Here is a 27,216-nt window from a genome sequence, read left to right on the forward strand (position 1 = left end):
TGGACATTTTAATATTCAAAAGACAGGACTGCACGGTGGGAAATGTCTCGCCGTGCAGGTGTGGGTTCACACCGGGAGCTCCGGCTTCCCCCACGTTCAACATCAGTACACGTGTGTTTTGGGTGATTGGTGGTATTTGGAAAAAAAGCTACTATTGTTTGTAATTGGACATTTTAATATTCAAAAGACAGGACTGCACGGTGGGAAATGTCTCGCCGTGTAGGTGTGGGTTCACTCCGGGTGCTCCGGCTTCCCCCACGTTCAACAACTTCAGTTCACATCTTCATCCATTGTAAGATGTTAATTTCTAATTCGAAACAGAAAATCAGAAAACCAAATTTATTAATTAGAGGGAGATTTAGAGAAAGAAAATGTAAACAACGTGGAACAAAAAGAGAATTTTAGAAGTCTAATCTGATACAAACTGGGAAAAATTTAGAAAACTATTTATCTTTCTGGGCAATCAATCAATCAATCAATCAATCAAATTTTATTTGTATAGCACATTTCAGCAGCAAGGCATTTCAAAGTGCTTTACATCATTAAAAATAAAAACACAGTCATGTGGCATTGAATAAACAACCCAGAAAAACAATCTATAAATATATACCTCTTTCTTTCTTTCTCTCTCTGTCTCTCTCCCTATATATAAATAATATATATATATATATATATATATATATATATATATATATACCTCTCTTTATACATACATATCTATATATAGATATGTATGTATATCTATATATTGATGTCAATATATAAATATATACCTCTTTCTTTCTCTCTCTCTCTCCCTATATATGTATATATATATATATATACACACACACACATACATATAAATGGGTGATTGGCAGGAATTGGAAAAAAAGCTACTGTTGATTGTAATTGGACATTTTAATATTCAAAAGGCAGGACTGCACGGTGGGAAATGTCTCGCCGTGCAGGTGTGGGTTCACTCCGGGTGCTCCGGCTTCCCCCACGTTCATCAACATCAGTACTCATCTTCATCCACTGTAAGATTTTTATTTCTAATTCGAAACAAAAAATCAGGAAACCACATTTATTAATTAAATCGAGATTTATAGAAAGAAATGTAAACAGTGTGGAGCAAAAAGACTTCTGTGTCTAACAAAGACATCTAAACCTATACGAATTGGGAAACATTTTGAAATGTACTTATCTTTCTGGGTAAGATATCTATCTTTCTATCTGTCTGTCTGTCTCTGTATGTCTATCTATCTTATTTCATCATTATCATTTTATCATTATGATGTAGTTGTTTGTAATTCACACAAGATGAATATGGAGATGGAATGAGTTGGTTTCCTACCAAGCTATAAGAATGATAGAAAACTTTCTAACAAAAAGCCTCAGACCTGCAGCCCATCGGCGGTTCTAGACAGGCCAACAGAAGTGGCTTTTTGACTCACTTATATATTAAATGATGAAATATTGCCCTGTTTTCTGTTTCATTCTTCTTAATTGCCCTGTAGCCAGCAATTTATTCACATATATCTACATTTATTATTATTGATACTTTAATTAAAGATAAATTGTACAAGTTTATGTCATTGGGGCTGGGGGCGCCGATGACATGTTCGGATACACCTCAGAAAGTATGTAGTTGCGCCCCTGCCTGTTTGTACATCAATGATCTATCTAATCTCTTATCTCTGCTGCCTGTGGTTAAGTGTTTATCTGTAGGGCCAACTGCTAAAGGTATGAATAATTGTGAAACCGCTTGCAGAGTTCAATCAGGCCTTCAGTGTTCAGTGTAATGATACATTCAGTGATATCATTCTACTACAGTGCTATTTTGTTCACAAGAAAAGGTATTAGCAATTAGCAATTTGATTAGGCAAATTAAGCATCCTCTGTTTAACAAAAAAAAAAATAGAGATTTAACTATTCTACACATTGCATTTAAATACTGTGGTGGTTGCTAATGCCAATAAAAGCGGGAACAGAAATGCTCTTTTTTCTGTTTTATCACATAGAGTAGTTATTAAATCAGTCTCAAACTGTGTTGTAATGCTTGGTATAGAATTATTTATTCCAGCATTTATGAATTTAATACAATAGATTATTGTTATTGTTATTATTATTATTATTATTATTATTATTATTATCAAAGTACTTACAAACCATTTGCATCTTTTCACCATTTCATGTTTTCACCATGTCATGGTGCCAGGTGACAATGCTAAGTTAAAGCTTAGCAATGTGGAATTCACAGTGTTCTGCTGCATCAGAATGGGGTACATCACTGTAAGTTTTTTTTATAAACCATGAAGAAATTAAATAAGTGCCTATAAAATGGTTAGTTTTTTTTTTTGTTGAATCAGTCAGAAAGTAAGTAATCATTTCAGCCATTTTCCCCACCTGTCTAGATGTCTTAGAACCGTATTTATATCTGGCTTAGAAGTGAAAATGACTGTACTATAAATAAGTAACTACAAGGGTCTTTTTCTACATTAAAAACACACACACACAGGGATTAAACAGAAGCTCAATTGAGGCAAAGAATGAACCAAATGGGAAAAACACCACTGGAATCGGTAAAGAGCCAGTTCCTCAATCAGCCCTTTAGAAGAGAAATTTGTGACTCTGTGGATCCATTGCACTTCTAATTTCAGTAAATCGTTATCTGTTACCCTCAGTGACTCAGTATAAGACAATACCAGTGCATTTCAAACAGTCTGTGGAGTGGCTCTTCTCAGTAAAGTGCTGCATGAAATTCACAAACACTCCTGAGAAATCAGTAGTGTTCTGCTTGTTTTTCCAACAGTCTACACAACCTGTATTACTAGCAATGCATACGATATTTATGTTATATACTTTACATTTATGAGCTTAAATTGTCATATAGTTAATTCAATGTGCATACTGATAAAAAAAAAAAATCTTCTGTTAATTAGCAGAATAGCGAAATCAGCAAATAGCGAATCAGCAAATCATACAGCAACTCAATGCATTATCCAGGTGTGATAAAGACAACTTGATGAAGTTCAAACAGAGCATCGGACTTGGCCTGGTCCAATAAGTCTCAATTCAGCTAAAACTATAACATGGTAGGGTCAAAGTTCAGAAGATACATGAGAGCGTGATTCCATCATGTCTTATATCAGCAGTTTAGGCTGTGGTGGTTAGGGTTAGGGCTAGCTGGTACTGTTGCTGATCCTCTGCATCCCTGTATGGCTACAGCAGACCCATCTCCTGATGGCTGCCTCTAACAGTATAATGTGAAGTCGGAAGGTGTTGGAGATCACTCAGAGGTGTTCAGCTCTTTTTCTGTGATGAAAAAGATGGTGTTAAAATCTTGCACGACAAAGGTAAGCACTGAACAGGGAAGTCTTGCCTCTTCTGCTTTTGGAAGTTTAATGTCCTTCAGCCAGGCAAAGACACAGCCACTGTTTATTGGTAAGTGTCTACAGTGCCTCAACTTTATTTAGCATAGTCCACCATTTTACAAAGCTCAAATCATCTCAAACATGACAGCACTCCAATGACCTTCACAGTAAACGTATTCCAATCCAATAGAGCACATTTAGGATACTAATGAATGGGAAAGTCACATCATGCATGTGCAGCCAAAAATCTTCTGCCAATTTTCAATGCGCAGTCAACTCAATATGGACCCAAATCTCAGAGGACCGTTTCTGATATTTTGTTCAATTTACGCCCATGTCTTTAACTGTTCTGTCTCTCCCCATTTTTTGTGTAACTATTATCAATATAAGCCACCAGCTCCACAAGAAATATTTTTTAAAAAAGCTTTAGATAGCAAATGCCTTCCACGAGTATAACATAGACGTATTTCCAGTTTTGCTCCCTTTTTACTACCACATATGCAAAATAGTTACTGCCAGAAATATTTTTGAAATACCTTATTTGATTAAAATATTTCAGTAATAGATTTGCAGCATGCTAAGCTGAGACCTAAATGACAACATAACATAACGGTAAGAAGTTTAAATCAGAAATAAAGTAAGAGGGGGAAAAAACAGTAAGGATTGTTTTTAATCTAGCAGAGAAAATAAATACTCCAAAAAAAGTTAAGAATACTGTCTAAATGGTGAAAATGATATAAAAAATATCCATATGGAGGTAATGAATACAGTATCAGATCAAATAGAAAAGTGCAGGATGTGTCATCTCCCCTTTGTACAGCCAGTGCACAAGATGGTGATCCGTAGTGATGCAGGCCCAAGACTCATCGCTGTACATATTAAGACAGCACTTATCATCACTGCATGCCTCCCAGTTACAGCACCACTCCAAACACAGATGTTTCTGCTCTGGTGTTAATAGCATCAATCAGATGGGATGGTAAACTCATAGCCTTGCTTATGCTGGTTGTTGAGACACAGCGGAGGATGTCAAGCTGTGTCATGAGAAGTTCAGTCATTACCTATCATGCTTGGAATATGACGATCTTATGCTGTGTGGTCTGCCCTGGGTGACTGGGGAGCTCAAGGCTTATGTGGGGAACCTTAACAGTGATTCCAACTGGGCACAAGTGTGAGATTCTCATGGCATGATATCCTTGAGTAAAATACCAGGGTTTTGTTGTATTTTCACAAAAATTTCAAAGTGGAAATACATAACATGATCAAACTGCTTCCACTTAAAATAATAAAAACATTTATTTATACCATTACTAAAATGTGGACAATGATGTTTAAACTTATAAAATATTACCTGCAGTATTCTTTAATCATTATGATTTTAGCATTAGTAAACATTGGGAAGAAACTAAATATAGTTTTCAAGCAGGGGAAAACTAGGAGATTAATTTCTTTAGTTTCATTTGTGTTGAGCAGAGGGTTTTTTATCCTTCAGATGTAAGGTTTTGTTTGCATTAGCTCATGATTTTCACCTAGGTTATCTATTAGTAATCCTCCTCACCTGTCTTAGGAAGTATCTAAGTTCTTAGTCATGCTTTTGTCTTTTGCGGGATTCTTGTGCGTTCTTATGACTGTTTAGTTGGTGAATACTCAGGTACATATCAGTCTAATTTTCACTACGCCACATCATTTTGGCTCTTTGTCATCTCCGCCTTCACCAGTCGTGACACCATACAGCTGGAGAACATCCCTGTCACTCTGGTATTTTATCGGACATTTCATTAAATTCACTTTAAACTGTAGGAAAGTTATGATGGGAAATTAAAAAAATAATAAAACTTAAAAAAAATCATTTTGGCTTGGCTGGATTCAACTTTAAAACCCTCTTGAAGAAACTACTCAAGCTATTAACTCAGCCAAGACTATGCATTATTTAGGAACACGGAAAAAAAAACTGAAGGCATTTCGGCGACCTATTTTATGGCATGCTTGGGTAATCTTTCAACAATAGCTCAAAATGAAGAACGGGGTGTATCCAAACGTATTTCTGACCATGCTGAAGTGTAAAACAGTTGACAAGGTGTATATTAATCCTGTAAAAGTGTGAAATCCCTCCAGGTTCTCACATTTTGGGGAAAAGCAAGGGTCATGATATATCCAATATTCATGTGACAGCTGGAGAAAAATCCTCTCCTGAATCCACAAATTCAAGCTATATCTTGACACAGGTCTCACTGGAAACACATTTTTGACAGAAAATATCCTGGGAGTCAGGGGATAAGCATGCAGATATGCTACATGCTCAGATTCTCTGTCATCTAAGTGACAGCGATGTTTTAAAAAAATGAATTCTTGGGGCATATTATAACCATGAGCAGGTGGACACTGGAAATACAAACCGCTGAGTGGGAGAGATTACAGCTGCACTATCTGCACTTTACAGTTCAATTCAACAATTTCCAGACTTAACAGGTTGATTCTACTATAAGCCGAGTGAAAGTTAAGAGGTGAGGTGTTGAGAAGAAACTTTAAGATTCAGATGGCCAAGAGCCATCTTCTTTCCAAATAAATGTACCTTCCTAGATAAGAAGTAGCTCTGCATCCTGGTTCTATGAAAGTGAGGTGAGTGACAGCAAAGATAAAATGGGTTCTTTGGTGGCTGAAATAGAAAAGCACTGTAAACCAAGGCAGGCTGTCAGTGTTTCTTGATAGTAGCCGAGAAAAAGAAAAGAACAAGAGATATTCACATCCTTGGCCATCTAAGCTTACTTACCTTACCTAGGTTGGAGAGGATACAAACCTTAAATTTTTGTAGCATATGTTTCACATGTAATAACATAATCAAATTTCCTCACGTGAAAACTGCATGTTTTTTTACAGCATGAGTTTCACATGTGACTATATGACTGAATTTAATTCCAACTTCCACATTAAACATGATATGAGCTTCACACTTAACACTATAATGTCATTAGAGAGACTACATGTTATTCTTAAGGGTTGTAGGGGAGTTTCACATGGGCATCACATGTGATACTATTGGTTTCATACGGTGACTTAAATTATAATCATTTTTCCAGAAAGGCTTCAAAGGGACATCATATGAAATGATTACATCTTATAGGTGATTCAAACATTATAAAATTGTTCCAAATCCACGTGTTGTACATGTGCAAAACATGTGCTCTATATTTGTTCACATGTCACATGTCATGTGAGCATATGAAATTTCACGTTGGGGTGAATCACATTCGCATATGATCACATGTTTTTGGATTATATGATTTTGGTGGTTCATAGTCATCAATAATCTAGGGGCCTGGTAGCAGAGGCCAATCTATTTCAACTCTGTGAAATCATCTCGGCACATTCCCAATCTGTACTTTCAATTGGATAAATTAGAGCTATTGTGTGATTAAACAAACCCATGGCGCTAAAGCAAATGACTCTCAAAATTGCCCACTACGTGAAAATGAAGGTTTGCTCAAATGGGCTTTCTGGATGAACAAACACAGAGCGAGTATTGGATCATGGGAGTCAGAGAGGAGTTCTTTGTAACCTTATATTTAGTGACAAAATCTCAAATACCCTCTTTATTCCTTAGTCTATCTCTCTCTTCAGGCACAGGCACACACACACACGTATACTCAGTCATCAAAACCATGCTGTCAGCATCGTCCCCTGACAGTCTATCACCGCTGTGAAAACAGCTCGAGTGTTATGTATGAGAAAAATACCAGCAAAAACAAGCATGAGAATCTGGACGTTACTCACACAGAGCGCCATCACACAACTCTCACCGTTTTTATCCCAGCAGGGCTCCCATTGTTGAGCACTTGGCTGCAGCTGAATCTCCTTCCATGAAAATGCCAATACACCAACAATGGATTATGTGGGACAAAAGTTAATTCAAGACAATTAGCCAGGTCTTAGTTTTTTCCAAATTAGGGAGCAGCCTTTGTCTCTTTGTTGGCTTTTGTTGTCGGTCTTTGGTGGCACTGCACAAAGAAATGGGAACATGAGGTGACAGGTAGTGAGTTTAAATCTTCTAGTCTACTGATTCAGCTGTCCAGAAATCTTACAGAGTAAAAGATACCAATCTAAAATTTTAACAAAATAATTTAATTGCATTTGAAGACAGAAAAGCAGCTATCTCTATTCCTGTTAAAATATCATAACAGAGTTCCCAGACTTGTGTATATATTGGAACTTTGTACTATTTATTTTTTACTGTGATTTTGACACAAAGCTTTAAACAGAAGTATGGATTAAAAAACTTGTAAATCTGTGCATGGTTTGGGCTTTGTTATTTTGTTTTGAAATAAAATGCTAAAACATTTTTTTTATGAAATTAGCAAACAATTTTTGTATTATCTTGCTTTAATGCTTGACACAAAGATAAGCTTTATATTTAGCTAATGTACTGTTGCTAATGCACAGACCCTCTGATTACACTTGTCATGGCCCAGAACTCACTATGGATATGTGTGTTTAAAGGGAGCCGACGCTTTTCATTGAGAGCTGATCATCTTATGGTAAAAGATTTTTTTATGGTATTCTAAGCTACATCAACCATATATTTTATTTTGGATTTAGGTAGCTGAGGCAAAAATCAAAACTAAACAAGCAAACAAACAAAAAATTGGGTCAGTTTCCTTTTAAAAGTTTAAACAGTCTCACCTTGATACAAGTGATGGGAGGCACGCCAATTTACACGCCATGGCTGTCCAACAACTTCAAGTATGTCCAAACGTCAGAATTTTTATTTCTTATACCTGACAGGAAAATTGTAGTAGCAATTAATCATCCAGCTGTCTGGCAGTCCACAGTAGCATACTCAGCTTCCCATTCGACTCAATAACTAACCTGTTTCCTCAGCACGTTGATGGTGTCATTTGAAATACTTTAAACGTTTGTAATATTTGAACTGTTACTTAGCCAGACTTGATCATATCCCAGTGCTTTTTAGAAAGTTCACAAATTATGTAATATTTTAAAGCTGGTTTAATAACAAAGAATTGTTAGATCAATAGGTTGTTTTTTTGTCAATTTCACATGATCATCTCTGCAGACTGCTGGAAGAGCTCTAGAAAAACAATTGTACAGAAAGTACAGTCATAGGACACACTAGTGTTGCCAGATTAGGAGGGTTTTTGCCAATTTGGGTGTCTTCTTAACACATTTGTGCTGGAAAAAAGTATCTTTGAATTGGTTGTTAAACTGCTTTTTGCAGGTTTTTAGAAAGTATAGAAAATTCTATCAAAATAGTTGTCATTGTGTGGTAGAAAAGTAAAAACCTTGTACATTTTAAGAAAATGCAGTGTACTTGGACTCATTTTATTTGTTCATTTATTTTGAAATGTCTTCTGTCAAATGTGACACCAACAATTAGTAGTCATTAGTAGTGGTTAATAGTGGTTAATCAAGTGTAAATGAAATTGTATTGGTCAATGTAGATGGTATAATTTTAACATGAGCTTTGACAAAGGTTCAGATTTGCTCTAAGATTTTTTTTAGTCTGGGCGTTAATATTTGTTTGAGCTGGAAACTGTCAGTCAGACCTGGCAACCCTGGTGGATAATTTGTGTGTAGCTGGCATAAAACTGATGACACTGTTGGATACTCTATGTACATTGTGTAACTATGCCACATTGCAAGATTTTACATGCAGAACTCAGAATTTACCTAAACTAACTTCATAGTAGTTTTTAATGAATACTAGCAATAATTCCATAAACAACAAATAAGATCAGAGACATTATTTACGCAGATTTTGTTATCGTGGCCACATGTTCACATCATCAGTTTCTATGGTGACCACCATCAAGTGATAAAAAAAAAAATCCAGAAGCAGGCAGTGACCCGTTTTTCACAGTTTGACTTCTCAAGGATGCAAATAAGTACCCCCCCCCCACCCCCACACCCACGAACACACACATATACACACACTTTCAATTCTGTCTTACTGCGAGGCTGGATTCCAGTTGTTTGCTGCTCTGCGATTTTATTTCCTCCCATACAGCATAAGCTGAGCAGTTAGAACAAGAAAGAGGATGACGGAGGGTGGGGGAAAGAGTGCTGCCGTGGGGGAGGGGAGAGCCTGGATGCTGAGGCAAATGCTTGAGTGTGGAGGCTGTTGGAAAGAGAAGGAAAGGGAAAAGGAGCAGGGCTGCCAACCATCTCCACACAAGGTGGGGAGTCAGGCAGGCAAAAGGAGCATATGGCTGCGGGCCATTAACACAGCCGGGAGAGGACATATTAGCAAGTGAAGGCAGAGCTGAATGCTGCCATAAAGGGAAGCACTTGAGCAAAAAAATGTCAATCAATGGATTTCCTTTAGGCTAAACAGCCAGTATTGGTCCAATAGGGGGAGAAGCACACAGACTCTGTCAACCTGGACTGGGAAAGATTTTTTTCTTTATTATATACCGATACCAGATAGGGTTATTTTTTTTCTTCTGCAAAACTTATTAATAATAGCAATAATCTTATATTGATCGCAGTTATTACATCTTCTTACGGTAAGTCACGAAGAGGAGTTACAGCTGGAAGCAGGCAGACAAAGGAAGGGATTTTTATGCCTTAAGTGGTCTCACACTTGGATGGTACTTTAGAAGAGAGGAACTCACTGTTGAGGAAGAATCCCTATTATGTTTTCTTAATTTTTTTGTCACTTCAACCAGACAGCATATTATTCCAGTAAACTGAAGCCTGACAGAGACAAGAATAGAATGGAGAAATCCCAGAGGAGTCGGTCTTTAGAACATGTCCACGTGATCCTGTGTTTAGGCCCCAGGATTGATTCACCTGCACTTCGTGGGACCGCCATAATCAATGCTTGTCATAGAGTAACGCTGCAAATACAATACGTGATAACCTCTCCAACAAGCAGAGCACAATGTTATGTCAGTTTGTGTCATGTAACTCTAATCTCTAACTGGAATTCTGTAAGGCAATGATCAAACCACACTTTTAATTTTATTGGGATTCTATTTGAAGGATCAATTAAAGGTACAGCAAATCTATAATAGTGTAGTGTGCAGGATCATTTAGCCAACTTTACTCTTTTACCCCTAAATAAAATCTATTTTCCATCAGAAGCCATCTAATTAGTTAATAAAGTCTCATTTCATTTTAGAATAAATCCAACCATTCCGTGCAGGCCTCAGTTTGTTTGAGAACATAACTAAACAAAAAGAACAGTGAAGACCAAGAAACGCAGCAGACAGGTCAGGGATAATAAAGTTCATCCTACAGACATGTTGAAAGCATGAAAAATTAAAAGGGTACAACTGCCAACCTGACAAGACATGACTGCCCACCTAAACTTACAAGCCAGGCAAAGAAAGGGCTTATCAGAAAGCTGCCAAGACATCCATAGTCTTGCAGCAGCAGACATCCATAGCTGAGCTGGAAGAATATCATAGTCACGTGTTACACGAATCTGGTTAGCAAAGAGTGGCAAAAACAAAACCATGTTCATTTTTTTTTTTTAAAAAGTCCACAAGGCTCCCTTTTGCAATTTAACACAAAAAGTTGTAAGGCACAACCCAAGCATGTGGAAGAATACAAATTCATGCCACACTAGTCAGATACTGGTTTGTCAAAAACAGAACATTGAGTTAAAAATGAGGATTGATAATTGTGCAAATGTTGAAATGTGTAAATACTTATTGAGGTCTCAGCTCTGAGTAAATAGTTACCAAAGAGGCGTCCCTCTCAGGCTGGGGAAGAGAGCTGAGGGACAGGCAGCTGGTTCTAACTCAGACGTGTTGCAAAACTGAGATCTTGCAGCTTTGGCCACACAAGTTCATCCCCATGTATTCCACCACTCCTCCTCTGCCAGTGATTTGTTTCCATCCAACAGGGATCTGACAAATCCCTAAAGACACAATTACTGTGCACCCCCTTTGGGAAGACGGCACAGTTCATCTAAAAAGGATAATGAATCCAGGATGTCATAGCGGCTTCGCTGCAATGCCCATTATCTTCATCCTGAGCACAATTATTGGATGTACACTTGGTAGATTACGTTGTTTGTTTTTTCTAAAATTAGTAATGTTAAGTTTGCTGTTTCTTATTACAACGTGTGAACAAAAGCAGGCTGTCACAGTGATAAGTACACACAAAATTAGCCTCACAACAAATCTTATAAAGCTTATGAAAAGTCATGTTTAAAGACCGAGAGGTGCTGACTTGTCTTCCTGGTGATTTTGTGGCAGGGATTTTTGCTCATTAGTAATGGGCAGAATTAAATTGCAAATGCAGCACATTATACACAATACAGTGCAACGCAACACAGGGTATTCAAAACATAAGATGGACCAATTATCACCTCTATGACACTGTGTAAAACAAGATGATGTGTTTAGCTATTATTTACTGCGTAAGTGGCGTGATAGAGTGCACAAAATTTTAAACAATTCCCTGGTACCGTGTCTGTAAATTGCAAATGAACTGCATGTGTCACACAGCATCGGCAAGCTTCATAAAATTAAAATCCAATAATATGGGCAAATTACCATGCAAAATTGAAAACAAACAAATTGTAGGGAATTTATCAGATTAGTCACTTAGGTAAAAAAAAAAGCAAAAGCAAAAGCAAAAACAAAAACGATTAGAATGTATTCAGAAAGCATGAGTATTTTTTTCAAAGTAGCAAATTTACTCAGTATGGATTTATCTTAAACAAATTTGTTACATAAAGTGACTATTTAGAGCCATTTACTAAAATATCACATTGTTTACAACTGCAATCCATAAAACATACAGAATATAAGGTTGACATATGTAGTGAGGGTTGTTTATGAGAAAAGCACTTCTTATAACTCTGCTGTGATGTCAAATATTGTAAATGCAGAACATCATTGAGTGTCATAAATCTTAGGTAGCAGCATAAAAGGCAGCTCATGTTCATGTTAGCGCCGGAAAAAAGTCACTAGCATAATCACTGCAGTAGTCTGAGCTAGTTTGCTGCATATGCTATTAGGAAATGTCTGAATGAGTAATATGGAGTCTCTTCAAAGGTTGGTGTTATCTGTGTAAATACAACCATCATAAATACAAATTGAATGTGGAAAAGAGTGCAGTAAAGGAGTTAGGTGTCTCACAGCACTCTCCAAAATTAGATTTTGAAACTAGTATCAACAAAAACAGGCTGTAATTATTTTTATTTTTATTTTGACCTATGCATGCTGGAAGAACTCACAAACTGTCCTCAGTTTGGTTTTAAAAGAACCTAAAAAGTGCATTTCACAGGACAAAAATATCTCATGTTTATACAAATGTTTAGAAATGTAAAAAAACAGAGAACTTAAAGAAAAATGCAAAGTGGTGCCTTTAACCACAACAATACCAAACATTTCTATATTTGGATCTACACTCTATGTAAGGTCCGTTCTGTTTCTGACTCTAAAAACATTATCCATGTTTCTCGTCCTAATGTGTAAACGAGTCGTTAAGTGCATTGCTTAAACTGGCTTAAGCCCCTGCAGAACAGGCAAAGCTCAGTAGGGACAGAGATTTATCTCATGAGCTTTCACCTTGAGCACATTAGATTTAATTGGAAACTCCTGTTCTCACCTCCGTTGCAGCTTTTAACTTCCCCACTGAACCCAGTTTAACCCTTTGACCCACAGGGCCGAGGCGAGGAAACGCGACACTGAAGCAGAGAGGACACGCTCTCGCAGTAATGACTCTGAATGAATTATGGTCAATTTCTCAGGTCTTTCACAACTGCCTAAGCTGCAGGGTTCGGTCTCGCTACTGTTTACTGGAGCTCTGCGACGACCTCAGGCCGCCGGAGCCACAGCCTCATACTTATATGAATAAGTCAGGCCTGTGGCGCAACAGAAAGCTCTCGGTTTTCATTTCAATTACTCCTGCCAGTGATAAAACATAGATTGAGCCATGACATTGGCTGCTTCGCTAATCAGTGGCAATAAATGTATCCAATTAATTATGCAGACTAGCTTTACTCCGAGACAGAGTCTACATTAAAGTAATTATTATTCTCAGTTTTATTTTTCCTGTGTATGCGTTGCAAAACAACTTAATTGAAATTATGATGATAGTATTGAATGACTAAATTAGTTCTTCCACTGCACAACACAGATGAATGATTTTATTTAACTAAGCTAAAAACTATGATTAATTAATATTATCATAAAAAACACAAAGACAAGAACCTTAGACAATTGAGTATTGAACTTTCATCACATTACCACCTCAAAAGGTTTATTTTATTAGGAAAATATGTGATAGACCAAAAATTCCTGAAAGTGCAAAAAAAAAAAAAAGTGTGGATTGGGTTTACTCATAATTTTCCTCATGAAACATGATTTCGTGTTACATGTCCAACATACTCCAGTTTAGGAAATCCCTCCTCAACATCCAGATTTTTAGTGAGCTCAGTAAGTGGAACGTGTTTACCTGTTTTACAGCCATGCTGTGTCAGCAAACGGGTCACATAAAAAGAGGCAGAAAAACTCACAGGAAACACAAACACAAGTAACTTAATAATGAATATTAAGAGAACTGAATCGCTGCCAAGCAAACGACATCCCCATAAACCCTAAAAGAAATGCTCAGCAATTATAGCATGGGCTGGAAAACATTCAAATCTAGATTTATTTATTGCATTTTAGGAATTTAACTGCAGCAGTAATGATCATACACAACACATTTTGCATGAAACCCAAATCTCTCAAAAAGATAAGAGGTTTACGCTGATGATACACTTTATGCTCACTGCTTTTCATTGCCGATGAGTGAATTTAAAAACACTTCAGAGCTTGCAGAGGTTTTTTTTTTTTTAAGACAGAAATGCCAAAATGAAAAACAAAAAAAATGCTGTTGAAATTTTCAGGGACAAACCGATGTGCAATGAAACATCTTCTTGTTCTTTATTGAAAATGAGTCCTTTGGGAAATAACTGATCAGCTTTTTTTATCTCTGCTGGCTGAAAAGTCTCTAATCTGACAGGTGCAGGGTCTTAAATTACTCACGCTGATGCTTAATACTACTGTGTGGCATTCGTACAGGAATGTTTTTGGAAAATGGATTTAGTTGCTGATTAGTTTCTTAGCTGCAGAAACCTAAACGTCTGTTACTGGCAGCTACAGTTTATTTTGGGATCTTAAGAATCAGCGTCGCTAATCAACAGATTGCTTCTGGCTTGGTGTTTAAGCTCTCATAAAGTTGGACTGTATTACTGGTTTAACTGGGACAGTCACCTAAATTTCCAATGCATTAATTTGCCTAAGTATTTTTAAAAGTTTTCTAGATTTTTATTTGTTTTTTGTTTTTTTTGCTAACTTTCCTGCTGTATTTCTTGGTTTATTGCTGTTTATTTCCTAACAAAACACTGAGACCTTCAGAAAACAGTTGGATTTATAGTGAGATAAAAGTACACAGGTAGACTGTTCACCAATTCAATAATTTTAAAGGCAATCAATTGCTGTAGATTTTATTTATGGGCATGAGATTAAAAGGGAATTGGATGTATACGTACACGACACACTTTTCAGCTTTGTACAAAAACATTACAATTATTTTCCTTCTACTTCACATTTAAGACCTGCTTGGCCTGTCACAAACTCAGTAAAGCTAAATTGAGCTTTGGTTATAATTTGAAAATGTCCCAAGAAATCTGAGTATATTTGCAAGGCACTTTCTATCATTACCTCATCAATGATCGCCTGTTTGCAGAGCTGCACAGCAGCAGAAATTTCATATACAGACGAGCGCGGGTGTGCCACTGGCTGCCAGCCTGGCCTTGTTCAAGCACCTGCTCCTGTACACACTGACACTCACTCAGAGCCCACAGAGACGCCGACCGGCTCCCTTCCCCTGACGTGAAATTCTGCCTTTGACATCTCTGATATAGGTGTCCTTTGAGCCCTGAAGCAGTTTGCGGCAGCAACATGAGATGCTGACAGCAAACTCCAGAAATGTCATTCTGGAGTGTTTACGTATGAATCGCTGCACAATGAAGCCTGAATTGAAAAACAGTTTGGGAGAGTTAGTTTTCACTTGTTTTTTTTTGTTGTTTTTTTTTTTTACCTTTTGACTTGGCTTTTACTCTAAATTCTGCCTGGTATTCAGCCAGGCTTCAAATCGTTGTGGTCATATCTTCACATGCTCTCATGCTGTGGATGATAATTTGGCAAGACTGTTGTTTTACCACCTGAACTTTAAAAACATCAAGCTTTAAAAAGAAGGTTTTAATTTTCTCTGGTTTTCCACACTTGGTTGAAATTATATATACACATTATAGACACACAATTTTACAATGGCTGGTTAAAAGTTGCAATGTACAGAGATATCCCATACTTTTTGTACTTATTGAAAAGATTCTAACTTACTCCTGACTGGACATTTCCCCTTCTGCTCTTATGGGGAGCAGAAGGGGAAATCATATCATGATGCTAGAACTCGTTAAAATTGACTGGTTCCCCACAGAAGACCAAAAGTGTTCACTACAGTTCAGAGGTTTTCCATAAGCCTAACTTTGCCATTTCTCCATTTCAACATTCATTCCGATGTGTGTTTGAGATTGTCTTGTTGGAATTTGTAATTCTGACTGAGTTTCAACCATCTAGATGTTGATGAATTTGGATGTAGTTTTCCTTCGTAATCCCATCCACCTTGTGTAATACACTAATAGCACTGGAAGAAAAACAGACTGACCCACATCATGATGCGACCACCAAAAATACCAAAATATTAAACTTATTTGTTGTGATCATTTTTTGGTGTGATGATGTTGATTTTGGAACCGGGGTTTCTTAGAAAGACAACCTGTCAGTCTACATTTATATGAAATTACTGGTGTTCCAGCAGTTTATGGAAGGCTTGAGTTTGTTGGTTATACTCACCAACTTTTTTTCAGCAGAGGGTGACACTCTGGATTAGATGATAAAAGCATTGATCCAAAAAGTTATGCAAGAGTGGTCAAATATCCCCCCCAAAAAAATAACAAGTGTGATTTTTCTGCAGCTTGCTAAGAGAAAATATTGGTAGGTGGATGAGACTGTATGCATAAACTTGAATGCATATTTTGGAACTTGTGTTTTAGACAAAAAAAAAATTAAAAAAAGCCGATCGTTCAATTCTTTCTTTGAAAAAAATTATACAGTGTATTGTCATCCTACACTAAATAAGAAATGTTCAAACAAATAATTAAAAGTCCAAGATTATATTGCCAGTTATGATGTTAAGGATATACAAAACTCTAAAAGGAACTTTGTCAAATTGTGAAACAAAACCTGAGTTAAGTCACTGAAAGATATTCTTTAACAATAAAATCCATCACCAAGAGCACTGAAAACTGAAGCTGAAAACTCAAGCCATTTCCTCTGCATCAGTTTATGAGACAAAAGTCTGCTGACAAAAATAACAGTGAAATATTCAATGAGAAAACAGGCAGTGGAAACATAATGGGACAGAGGCAAGACTAATCGCATCGCTTCCTTTAGACTCAATGCACTTCTGTTTGCATGAGTGACCACGTCCTAAGTTGTTCCAACTGATCTGATCTCTTACTTGGTGATAAAATACTGCACCGATAACTCATAGAATCGGAGTTACATAAAAGTGGGGCAAATAAGTTGTGGGACTTCAGCACAGATATTTTAGTACTTTGTCTTTGAAATGATTAGCTTTAACCATAGGAAATGGCCCAAAGTGTTCAGCCTCACCTGAAGTAAGGTTTTAAAAGTAATTTTTTTCTTGACCAAAAGTGAGACCCCTGAACAAGCAGAAGTCCAGGCTATGAAATGTTACTTATCAACTCACACATAGAGCTAACCTGACTAAAGAACCTGCATACCTAAAGGCAACCTGTGCATTATCGTACGCAGAGAACACAAATCTGCTTTCCACTCCCAGCAGTGATTTCTTTAAAACGAAAGATTTTACAACATGTAAGATAAACATTCATTTTGTTATCAATGTACGTAAATCTGTTAGAGACTCCTGTTCATTTACAAATACATCAACATAATCAGTGAGTGCCTTTAATGATAATACTTTTAGCGAGATGTGGCAACGGACAACACATTGCTTAACAACTGAGCAGATTGTTGAATATGGGCTTCACTAATCCAAACCATGTCTAAATGAAAACAGTGGTGGTGTTGGCATGGTGACATTTGGCTCAAGTTTAAGATGACTTTCCAAGTAAGCAGGACAAGTATGACCTCCACTAGGTATTTAAAACTCAAGGATGACTGGAGGTGAAATGGGAGAGAGCGGGTTTGAGGATTTCATAGAAGCTGAGAAGTTAAGAGCTGGTAAACCGAGGCATGAGCCTGAAGTGGGGTTTCCTAATGAAATTATCAATGGAAACAGTTCATACTCTCAACTGATTTTTTTTTAAAAAGTACGTAAATAAAAAGTTTTAATTTGCTAACTTTGATATAAACATTAGTTATTTTAATTCTTGGAAGGTATTTATTGTTGAAGATACAAATGTAAAGAACATCCACAAGAACTGTCTAATTAACCTTGGAGCTGGCTGAGATAAGGCAATTATTATTTTAATCTTTTGGTCGTGAGTGGCTCAGAAAAAATGCAAGAAAAGGAAATTATTTTTGAATAATACAATTAAAAATGGTTGTTTCCAGTCTCATGTTTCCAGTAAAATCCATTTATCAGAATAAAGGGTACAATATTTTGCAGTGAGTTATAGTCAAGTAATACATTAGATATGTATTACAATTAGTTTTAAATTCTTATCTCCTGAAAATGTGGACTTTGGCTTTATAAGAACTTAAACCATAATATCTATTTTTTTTTATCTTTCTTTATTATAGGTACTTGCTCTGTTTCTTCCTAAATCACTAAAATCTAAAAACAGAAATCAAATCAGAAGGAAATGTGAACGTGTCCTAGGACTAGTGGAACATTTGGCACATTTTGAAGAATGAAAGAAATGAATTATTAAAAGTAAAGTTATATAAATTATTAAATAGATTAATTTTAAATGAAATTCTCAGGTATGTGAGTGGTTTTCTTTGAGTAGTCAGGTTTTCTCCTGCATTACACATGCAGGTAAGGTTGACTTAAGTGAGGGAAAGGATCATTTTGTGTCCCTGTGTTGCCCCATAGTGAATTGGCTGCATGTCTTACTTTTAGGGATGGATGATAAACTCTGTTACTTGATCTATGCAAACATGGACAATTTTAAACTGATTAACAAATGTAAAAACTCATTATTAGCTCAATGTCAGTTTAATACCCTGATGTGGAGGAATATAAAGGGAGCAGCTCTGAAGCAAATAACGGGACACCCAAACAGTTTATCCTGACCACATGACAAGGCCATAAGAACCGAAAGTTAAATAAATTGCATAAGAGCACAGGCCATATGTAACCTGTGTACCACTAAAATATAAATATTAAGAAACACAACAAACATAAGGAAGGGTATGATGCACTTTCGCCCAAAGATAGATGTTCTGTCTCCTGTCATCAGCCAGAAGAACAACATAATATGAATTGTCAAAAGCTCCTCTACGACTTGGAAATATTGAAACAAATAGCAAAGTTAATTGCAGCTTCTACTGCAAAGGATCTGGATAGAGAGTAGTCAAGAATCATGAATTTTGTGCTAACGTCCAACCTCTAACAGGACAATCCCCCCAAAACCAGGTGCCGGGGTGACTAAAAGATGGTAGGACAGTTCCAACAGCTGATGCGTGGACAGCTTTTGCCCACAGAGTCATATGTTACTATGACCAAGCTTTTTCTGATGCATGGGTGCTGGTGTGTTGCATGCATCAAATAAGAATGTCTTATTTGATGCTAACATCTATAGTTATTCTAAGAAGCAGATTAATGCAGATGAAGACAAAGAACTGTAAAGATTCATCACTTTGTTCAGTTCGTTATTGTGAAGACATTAATGCCCTGAATGTTAGGGGTCTTCCTAAGCCTATTGTTCAAATCTAAATCTAATAAAACAGACACTGTTTTTCACAACTTCAGGAATGTATTCTCTGATATTAACTTGTAACAGTTAAAATGCACATAGATGGTGGCCATTGCTCCACCAGGGATATTTATTATTTCCAAAACCTCTTCAACTCTAAGACGTAATGATTAGGAGAAAAAAAAAAGAGAGAGAGAGAGAGAGAATATGAGTGGTAAAGCCTGAGATCCAATTTAAATTCTGTGGTTGGATCTAGAACAAGCTGTGAATAAACAAATCAAACCTCATGAAACTGAAATTTTGCTTAGATTGCGCCGCAACTCTCCACTATGAAGTAAGAGATTGATGAGGTAATACAGCGGAGGATTACTTCAGGTGACAGCCGCAAAAAGTGCTTCTTCAAATTGATTAAGTTTGGGGCGTACTGTGTCACAAAGTACTCTTGTGTTCTGGTATATTTTTGTCAAATTAATAATGACAATCTTTTATATCTCATGACTTTTTGTTCATTCTCAACTGTACGACACAAAACTGAGAAGTGATCCCACTTCCTTCGGCAAGTGAATGCATCAAAAACCAGCATGTTCTTTTAATGGATTTGATGGACTAAAGAAAACTGGAAATCAGCATCTGTCAGTAAAAGCCTGGTCAGTGCATCTCTTTTACATAGTGCAAACCTCTTTACTACAGCACTTAAGCCCTGTATTATTATTCTGAGAATCACATCATCAAAGCAATGTGATGAACTGCACATATAAAATCTGACATGCCTATGATTAATAAACCCAGGAGCTCTTAAACATTCTGTCGAGAGTTATGCAATGTTTTGCTGCCACTGCCATTATTTACATTAATCAGCCATTAACCCTGGGCTTGGTGGAAACATGGAAATACTACATAAGAGGGTCTTGTAATATCAACAGTATTCTTTTAAAAACTCGGCCAAGAGCAACAGATTGAAAGCTTATAAAAGATGTTGAAGTAGTCCGGTTTGCACACAAAGAAAATATACTACTACATCATGAAGCACACTGCATGTGTACTGTGTGGCTCAAGCATAGAAAGTCCTCTATGTTAACATCAGAACTCATGCACTTAACTACCAATGTGAGAGTATATTCAGCCATTAGTCATTAATTTCATATCACAATACCAGAAGGTCTCAAGGCTTTTCAAGCAGTAGGTTAAATCTATCAAAACAAGAACATGCCACAGCTATCGTTCCCCTAACAACTTTTCATAAATGTGCAGTGGAAATCTGGAGGACAAGCAAGCAAAATTCAACAAGGAAACAGTTCAAGTTGGAGCCTGAAGAGAAGCTACTAAAACAAAACTAAACAAACAAAAAAAAAAAGAAACAAGGCCAAACAACTGCAACGAAGTCAGTGATTCACACTCTGGAAGAACAGGCAGAAGCAGAGCTGTCTGGATACTGCTGAGACTCTGATGCCATCCATGGAGATGGTGGAAAGAACACCAGCACCAGCTACTATCCAAACAAAAGCTAATAAACATTAGGTAGTCTCTTATGATTAAAAAGTAAACTTTGCAGCAAGCAGAAGAGGAGCAGACTGAATACAGATAAGACTCCATGAGAATGTAATCCATAACACATGACAAAAGAACACCACCAAAACTATTCATGTATCCATATACTGCTTTCCTTTCTTTTTACATTAATAAATCTCTAACATTGTATTATTCTCTTTTTTGAGATGCCTTTTCCATATCTTACTAGAACATTTTGGTTGAATTAAAATCATTTTAAATTTAGATGCACAAAGAATATGTCGAATTTATGGGTTGAACTGTAAAATGAATGAAAAATAATGACAAAAATTCTAGATATGCAAAATTTGCTTGCTCCTTTTTTTTAACAGAGATGGTAGCTATAAAAAGGAAAACAGATTGCCAACAAGAGAGTTTTTTTTGTAACAGACGTCATATGTCTTTCTAAAAAGCCCCAAAAAAGCAAGATGCTGTGTCTACATTTTTATTGCCCCAATAACTACATGTAACTTTAATGGTAATTCAGTTTACAAATTGGTAACACTAACTGTAAAGATTTAAATTGTTGGATCCTACTAATATAATTTACTCTCCAACATCTTTTTGACTCAGGGCCTGCCTTTTATGTTCCTGTTATAACATTTGCACGTCTGTCACAAAGATGCAGGTGCTGTTATTTTAGGTGAAGATATGATCTGTCAGGTCTCATTTGGAAAATGTAGCACACACTGGTGATCATGGAGGTGAGGTGAGATTATGTTCTCCTCTGACTTTTATACATAGCGTGACAACTCAGAGTTCTTTCATTCTCCTATGTTTTCTTGTGTGCAAAGAGTCGTAATTATTACTCTTTGCAGTCCCATGTCACAATGTAAATATTTTCTCATTTGGCGTCCAGTAGAAAGCGATGGTGAAACTCTGCTACATAAGAGTATTTTAGCTCATTTTTTTCAACAAGTGACACTGTTAGTTACACAGCTTTTTTTTTTTTTTTTTCTAGTAGACAGAAAGCAGGGCTCATAAATGCTTTATCTCATTCTTTCTCTGCTGTATCACCTGTTTTGGTGAGCTTTTAATGGCCCAGCACTGCCTCTGAGTGCTTTTCGTAATTCAGACAAGATATTCACAAATAACAGGCGACATTGTTGAGGCAGCGAACTTATTTCATATTCAGCATCGCACATTTGCCTTATTCATTACTGAAACTGGGTAATGATTCCTATACCATAGAAACAAAAAAAATATCTAAGTTTAGTGCATCGCTGCAATCCTGAATACTCAAGGAGAGGTTGCCATGGAAACAGAGTTACATTGGCCAGAAATGAGAGCGACGAAGGATTCAGACTTTCACTGTACATCAATTTTTAACTATAGATTGTTTCTAGATCAGCATTTCCACCAACTTTCACACGACTGCGGCTGCTCTGAAGTTCAGATGTTTTTTTTTTGGGGGGGGGGAAAGACATGAGAGCACATACAATAAAGACCTGTTATTTAAAAATATGTGCTACTTACACTATTCACATTCCTGGAGATTTTCTCCAAGGGTCATGCAAAACAGGTTGAAACTCTTGTCTCTTACTTTTTTCAGGCCCATGAATCATTAAATCTGAATTAAATCACAAATTAATTCCACAATTACAGGTTTCCTGATATTCTAAACCAAAGGTGTATTTATATATCACTTTAATCATTGATATTAAATTAAGTTTTACTATAAAATATATTTCTCAAATGGAACCTCAATTTGTTTTTTTTCTTTAACACTAGGAATACATTCAGCATTACAATTACATAATAAACATCACACATGCCATAAAAAGTACTTTAATAAATCAATCACTTTTACACTTCAGAAGCACTTATGATTATACACAATAAAACGCCAACTTTTTAGCTCTGTCATCAGTAGTGATGCCTTTTGCAGTCGTAAAAAAAAAAAAGCTGTATGAAATAACCTCAATCTGTTGTGGAAACTAATTGCCCTGCTTTACTAAATTATGAATTTTGAGTGATTAACTATAGTTTTGTCTCAATGTCACAAGCCACACCCGGGCCAGATTGTTGTCAGAACTGTAAAATCAAGAAAATAAATGAAACCTGTCTGACAATATCAAGTCGACTTAAAAGATCTCAAAGAAGAACACATCACTTCCTTTTCAAAAGAAATTCAAGAATAGATCAGAACCAAAGACACATCTATCAGTCTGGAGATGGTTTGAGCTCTGTCTAACGTTTTGGGGCTCCACAGTGGAGAAAACGTAGAGCAGTTATCCACCTTTCCTGGACCTGCTTGGTGGTACTTTTTGCCACAAAGAGTGAGCCCTAAACATCGCAGTTTAGGGGCCAATAACTTTTTCTCAAAGGGCCAGATTGTTTTGAACAATTATAATCACAAAAATGGTTTATTTGAGTATTCTTCTTGTTTTGCCTCAGCTGAAACACTGAGTTCCTTTAAATCGAGCCTTAAAAACCACCTCTTTACCTTTGATCACTAGCAAGTGAAACATTAGACAACATGCTTGTTATGTAACCGCTTGATGATTTTGATGATGACATTTGGCAAAAGGTAATTGCTTGTTTTGTAAATGATGGCTGTATGATGCCACAGTAATGTAAAATAGTTTGAATTACTTGTTTGCTGAAATGTGAAATATAGAAATAAACTTGACTGGAATAGAAAAAAGTGAGACTGAAGAATGAAGAATATGAGAGTGGTGAATAATATAAAAATAACCACAACCAAAATGTTATGATTATATCACTGAAAAGGTTGTAAATTACCCTAAATTTATGACACAAAAAACCACTAATTTATGGCAGTAATATTCTATTAAGAAGTAAACATTTGTGGTTCATTAAGAGGTCAGTGGTTGAGCTTTTGAATAATATTTGATAAAACTTTGTTTAAATCCACAAATGAACCCCTGACATGGTGCGTAATGGTAACAATAATATGATCATGGGAAAAAAAAAATGTTTTAATATCTTTTCAAGCCATATTTCTTTTTTTAATTCTTTATTCTACCTGAACTAATACTGACCTAAATGCATTTTGATAAATCAAAAACTCCACTCTGAACGTACGACACTGCACAGTATAATTTAATAACATACACCTAGTTTCTCTAATATGTCTGGTCCCAGCAGAATGATACAGCATAAATACTGCATGGCCTGAGCTGCAGGGCCACGCTATGTGTCAGATCATACTCAGCCACGATAAAACTTTAATAAAACTGCAATACATCCCCATCATGCATCTCTAGGACCCGCCTGCTTCGCTAATTACCATCCTCTCACATCTCCATATGCTGCATTTCCTCTGAAGTGGTCCGTTACAACTATTATAACACTAAAGGAGCTCCGTGTGCGCCACTTTATTATCAACTGTGTCAAATAAACGATTGAATTTTTAAATGACCGTATAGAGGAGTTTTACTCGCAGCATCACTAGTCTCGTGGAAATGAAATTCTGTAACTCCAAAGGGACCCTGGAAAGCAAATGATTGTGCCCTCCGAGAACAGCAGCCAGCGGTGTTCAGGCACAAAAACGAGGAATGGATTTTTTTTTTTTTTTCTGATGAGAAAAAGAAATTTTACACAGCCAAGTGCAGAACCCTGAAAAATCACATAAAAAAAGAAGAAGAAAAAAAAACGGTAGAATTGCACTGTGGGGTTCAAAAGCAAATATTTTCCATTAAAATCTGAAACTCTAATTTGTCCCTCCTTATTAATAGATGAAAATCGCTCTCATTATTAGCTGCTTATTGTTGTGTTTGCCTCAAAAATGAAAATCAATCAAATACGATAGTTTGCCCAGTTTGCCCATTTGAGCAGTTAACACTCATGAAATGGCTCGATATTACCAATCAGATTTGTTGCAAAAGCACATAAAAAAAAAAAAAAACACAACCTTCCTCTGTATGCAGCAACATTTACCAAAACAATCTCTGTCTCTGTTTTTCGGCCATGCTGACGGTAGAACATGCTGTCGCCTACCTGTGGTCTCCACGATGCCTTCTAGTATCACCACGATTTCAAACTGCTCCGTTTGCATGGACCTTTGTGAGAGGTCATAAAAGGGGCTTTTGGTGTCGATCACATGGCAGATCGTGAGTGGCGAGACGAGGAAGAGCTGGTCAGCCCCAGTGCTGAAACCTACGTCCAGCTCCAGCTGATCCAGTGGAAGAAACTCGCCCTCAGGAGTCTGACGAGACTGAAGGAGAAAGTAAACACCAGATGTTCAATATGAAGAAAGACAAGGAAAGATTTGTCTCACATAAATTGCAATAAAAGGAAATAAAATAGGTCAACATTTTAACTGCAGATCCTAACTCGCTTAGTGTCTTGCTTTAGTACAAATCCAAATAAGTTGGTTCTGAAAGCTAAAGCTGATAAGTTGGAGATGGGCCAAGACCAAAGTGGACCTCTAGCATATTAAAAAAAAAAACTCCAATCTCAAAAATATCCAACTGATTTGTGCAAAAGCTATTTTATTAATCTTTGAATGAAAGTCGTGTTTGCATTCAACAATTAATCATAGAGAAGTTGATAGTCATCCACACAGAAAATAGAGGTGTGAAGTGGTGCAATACCAAAGATCCTCCTCTGTGAAAGGCATTAAAAATGGACAATTTTTACACCCAACTGTTCAGATACAAAATGAAGCTTGTTGCATGACATTTTGCACTGACAATCCATCACTTTGTACCCCGCTTGGGATGTTTTGTACCTACGTAATAACCAACACGGTACAGAAATGTTGCTTTATGACTGAAAAGAAAAACGTTTAAACATAGTTATTTTGGTTTGATCAATCTGTCTGGACAAAATCTTTACCATCTTAAAACGACTACAACCTCAAAAACGTCTTACCTTCTTATGCTAACACCAATGTATTATTTTTTTTTAGCCCTTGCAATGTTTGTATTGGAGTGCAATTTACAGAGAAGTCGATAAATATTTACACAGGAAACTGATATAGGAGGCTATGATAATCAAACTGAAAGCACTTTAAGCCGCCAGTCCCCAGCTGCTTTAAGGACCATATTGCTGGTTTGTTGGAAAAGTGACAAGTTGGAGGAAGGGATTCACCTTTGGTAACCTTTTAAGCATGGATCGGGGGGGTGGGACAGACATAAAGGTGATGTTCCCAACAACAACAAAGATGTGACGGGCCTGATGACAATCTCCTGTTTCCCTGCCAATGGCATATGTTCATATATGTCAAGTGTCCCATCAGAAATAGACAAGTAGATCTGGTTAGTAAGAATAAAAATGAATTAAATAGCTTTTAGATCTTGGTCCCTCTAAATCTACTTGTTAGCCTCATAATTTTATGTTCTGATCTCAATTTATACTAAATACAGAAGCTTTGTAAAGTGAAGATTATACAAATACAACATTGGTTTGAGCTTGACTTTGATATCCAGTGAAAAAACTACATCTGAAAAAACTACATCCAGTAATTTATGCATGAGGTAATACTGTCTGAAACTCACTTTCTGTGCAAAACAAACACAAGTATAAATACATAAGGTTCTAAACTGCCTAGAGTATTCTAAATTCCTTTAGAAATGTTCTAAGTTGTACAATATTTTTCAACTATTATTGTATTTGTAACAAATGTTAGCTGTTGAAGATAAAGTTACAGAATTTTTTAGGATAATCCACACATGGGGATCATCTAATAAGAGAAACCATCACTAACACCACATTCCAACTAATAATTCCTTAACACATTTTATAATCAGTGATGAATAAATGAGTCCAGGTTTAGCCTGTCTTTAAATCTCGGTTTACACATGCCTCAATCTCAACAAAAAAAAACAAAAAATGCATTTTTTTTTATTGAGATAAAAAAAATGCATTTTAGTTTTCAAAAACTTGAAAACTGATTAAGCTTTCAAGTTTTTGAAAGCTTAATCAGTTTTAAAAAACTGATTAAGCTTTGATAAAGTTTTTTTGTGTTTTGAGGAATGTCTGTATTTTAGATTCGAAGGTGACAAGGATTTTGCAGCAGATCAGAAACTGCAAGTCAGATGCCGCCTGGATTCTCATTAGAAACATGGAAATGGAAAATGTTCTTTGACTGTTGATACACTAAGCTCACAGCATGAGTCTCTATTGAATTTACATCCAACAAAGCAATAGAAATCTGGAGTTCAACTGTCAGGTGACTCTCTTTACTTCAGTTGCTCATATATTTTCCATTAAAGTTTAAATGGTGTGGTACCCCTTCATTTAACAAAGGTCCTCCAGCCACGTATTCCCAGAAGAGCTCTGAGATAATCTGGCAAGATGCTGAAAGTGCAGACTCGGTCAAAACTTAAAAAAAAAAAAAAAAAAAAGGGGGGGGGGGGGAGGGGGGGGTTTTCACGGGATTATTTTTTTGAAAAAACTGCCAAAAAAATTTTG

The 27,216-nt window shown here is 36.5% G+C and overlaps 1 protein-coding gene across 1 annotated transcript in view; it reads right to left on the minus strand.

The window, feature by feature from the left end:
* The window catches only part of kcnj3a (potassium inwardly rectifying channel subfamily J member 3a), a 62,485-nt gene that overhangs the window by 28,662 nt on the left and 6,607 nt on the right, over nucleotides 1-27,216 (minus strand). The window contains exon 2 of the mRNA XM_015031622.1: nucleotides 24,799-25,015. Within this exon, the coding sequence (XP_014887108.1) occupies nucleotides 24,799-25,015 (217 nt within the window). The remainder of the gene's footprint in view (nucleotides 1-24,798; nucleotides 25,016-27,216) is intronic.

This window comes from Poecilia latipinna, unplaced genomic scaffold (assembly GCF_001443285.1).
Source record: "Poecilia latipinna isolate Pla-1442-1.1 unplaced genomic scaffold, P_latipinna-1.0 Scaffold212, whole genome shotgun sequence".
Lineage (NCBI taxonomy): Eukaryota > Metazoa > Chordata > Actinopteri > Cyprinodontiformes > Poeciliidae > Poecilia > Poecilia latipinna.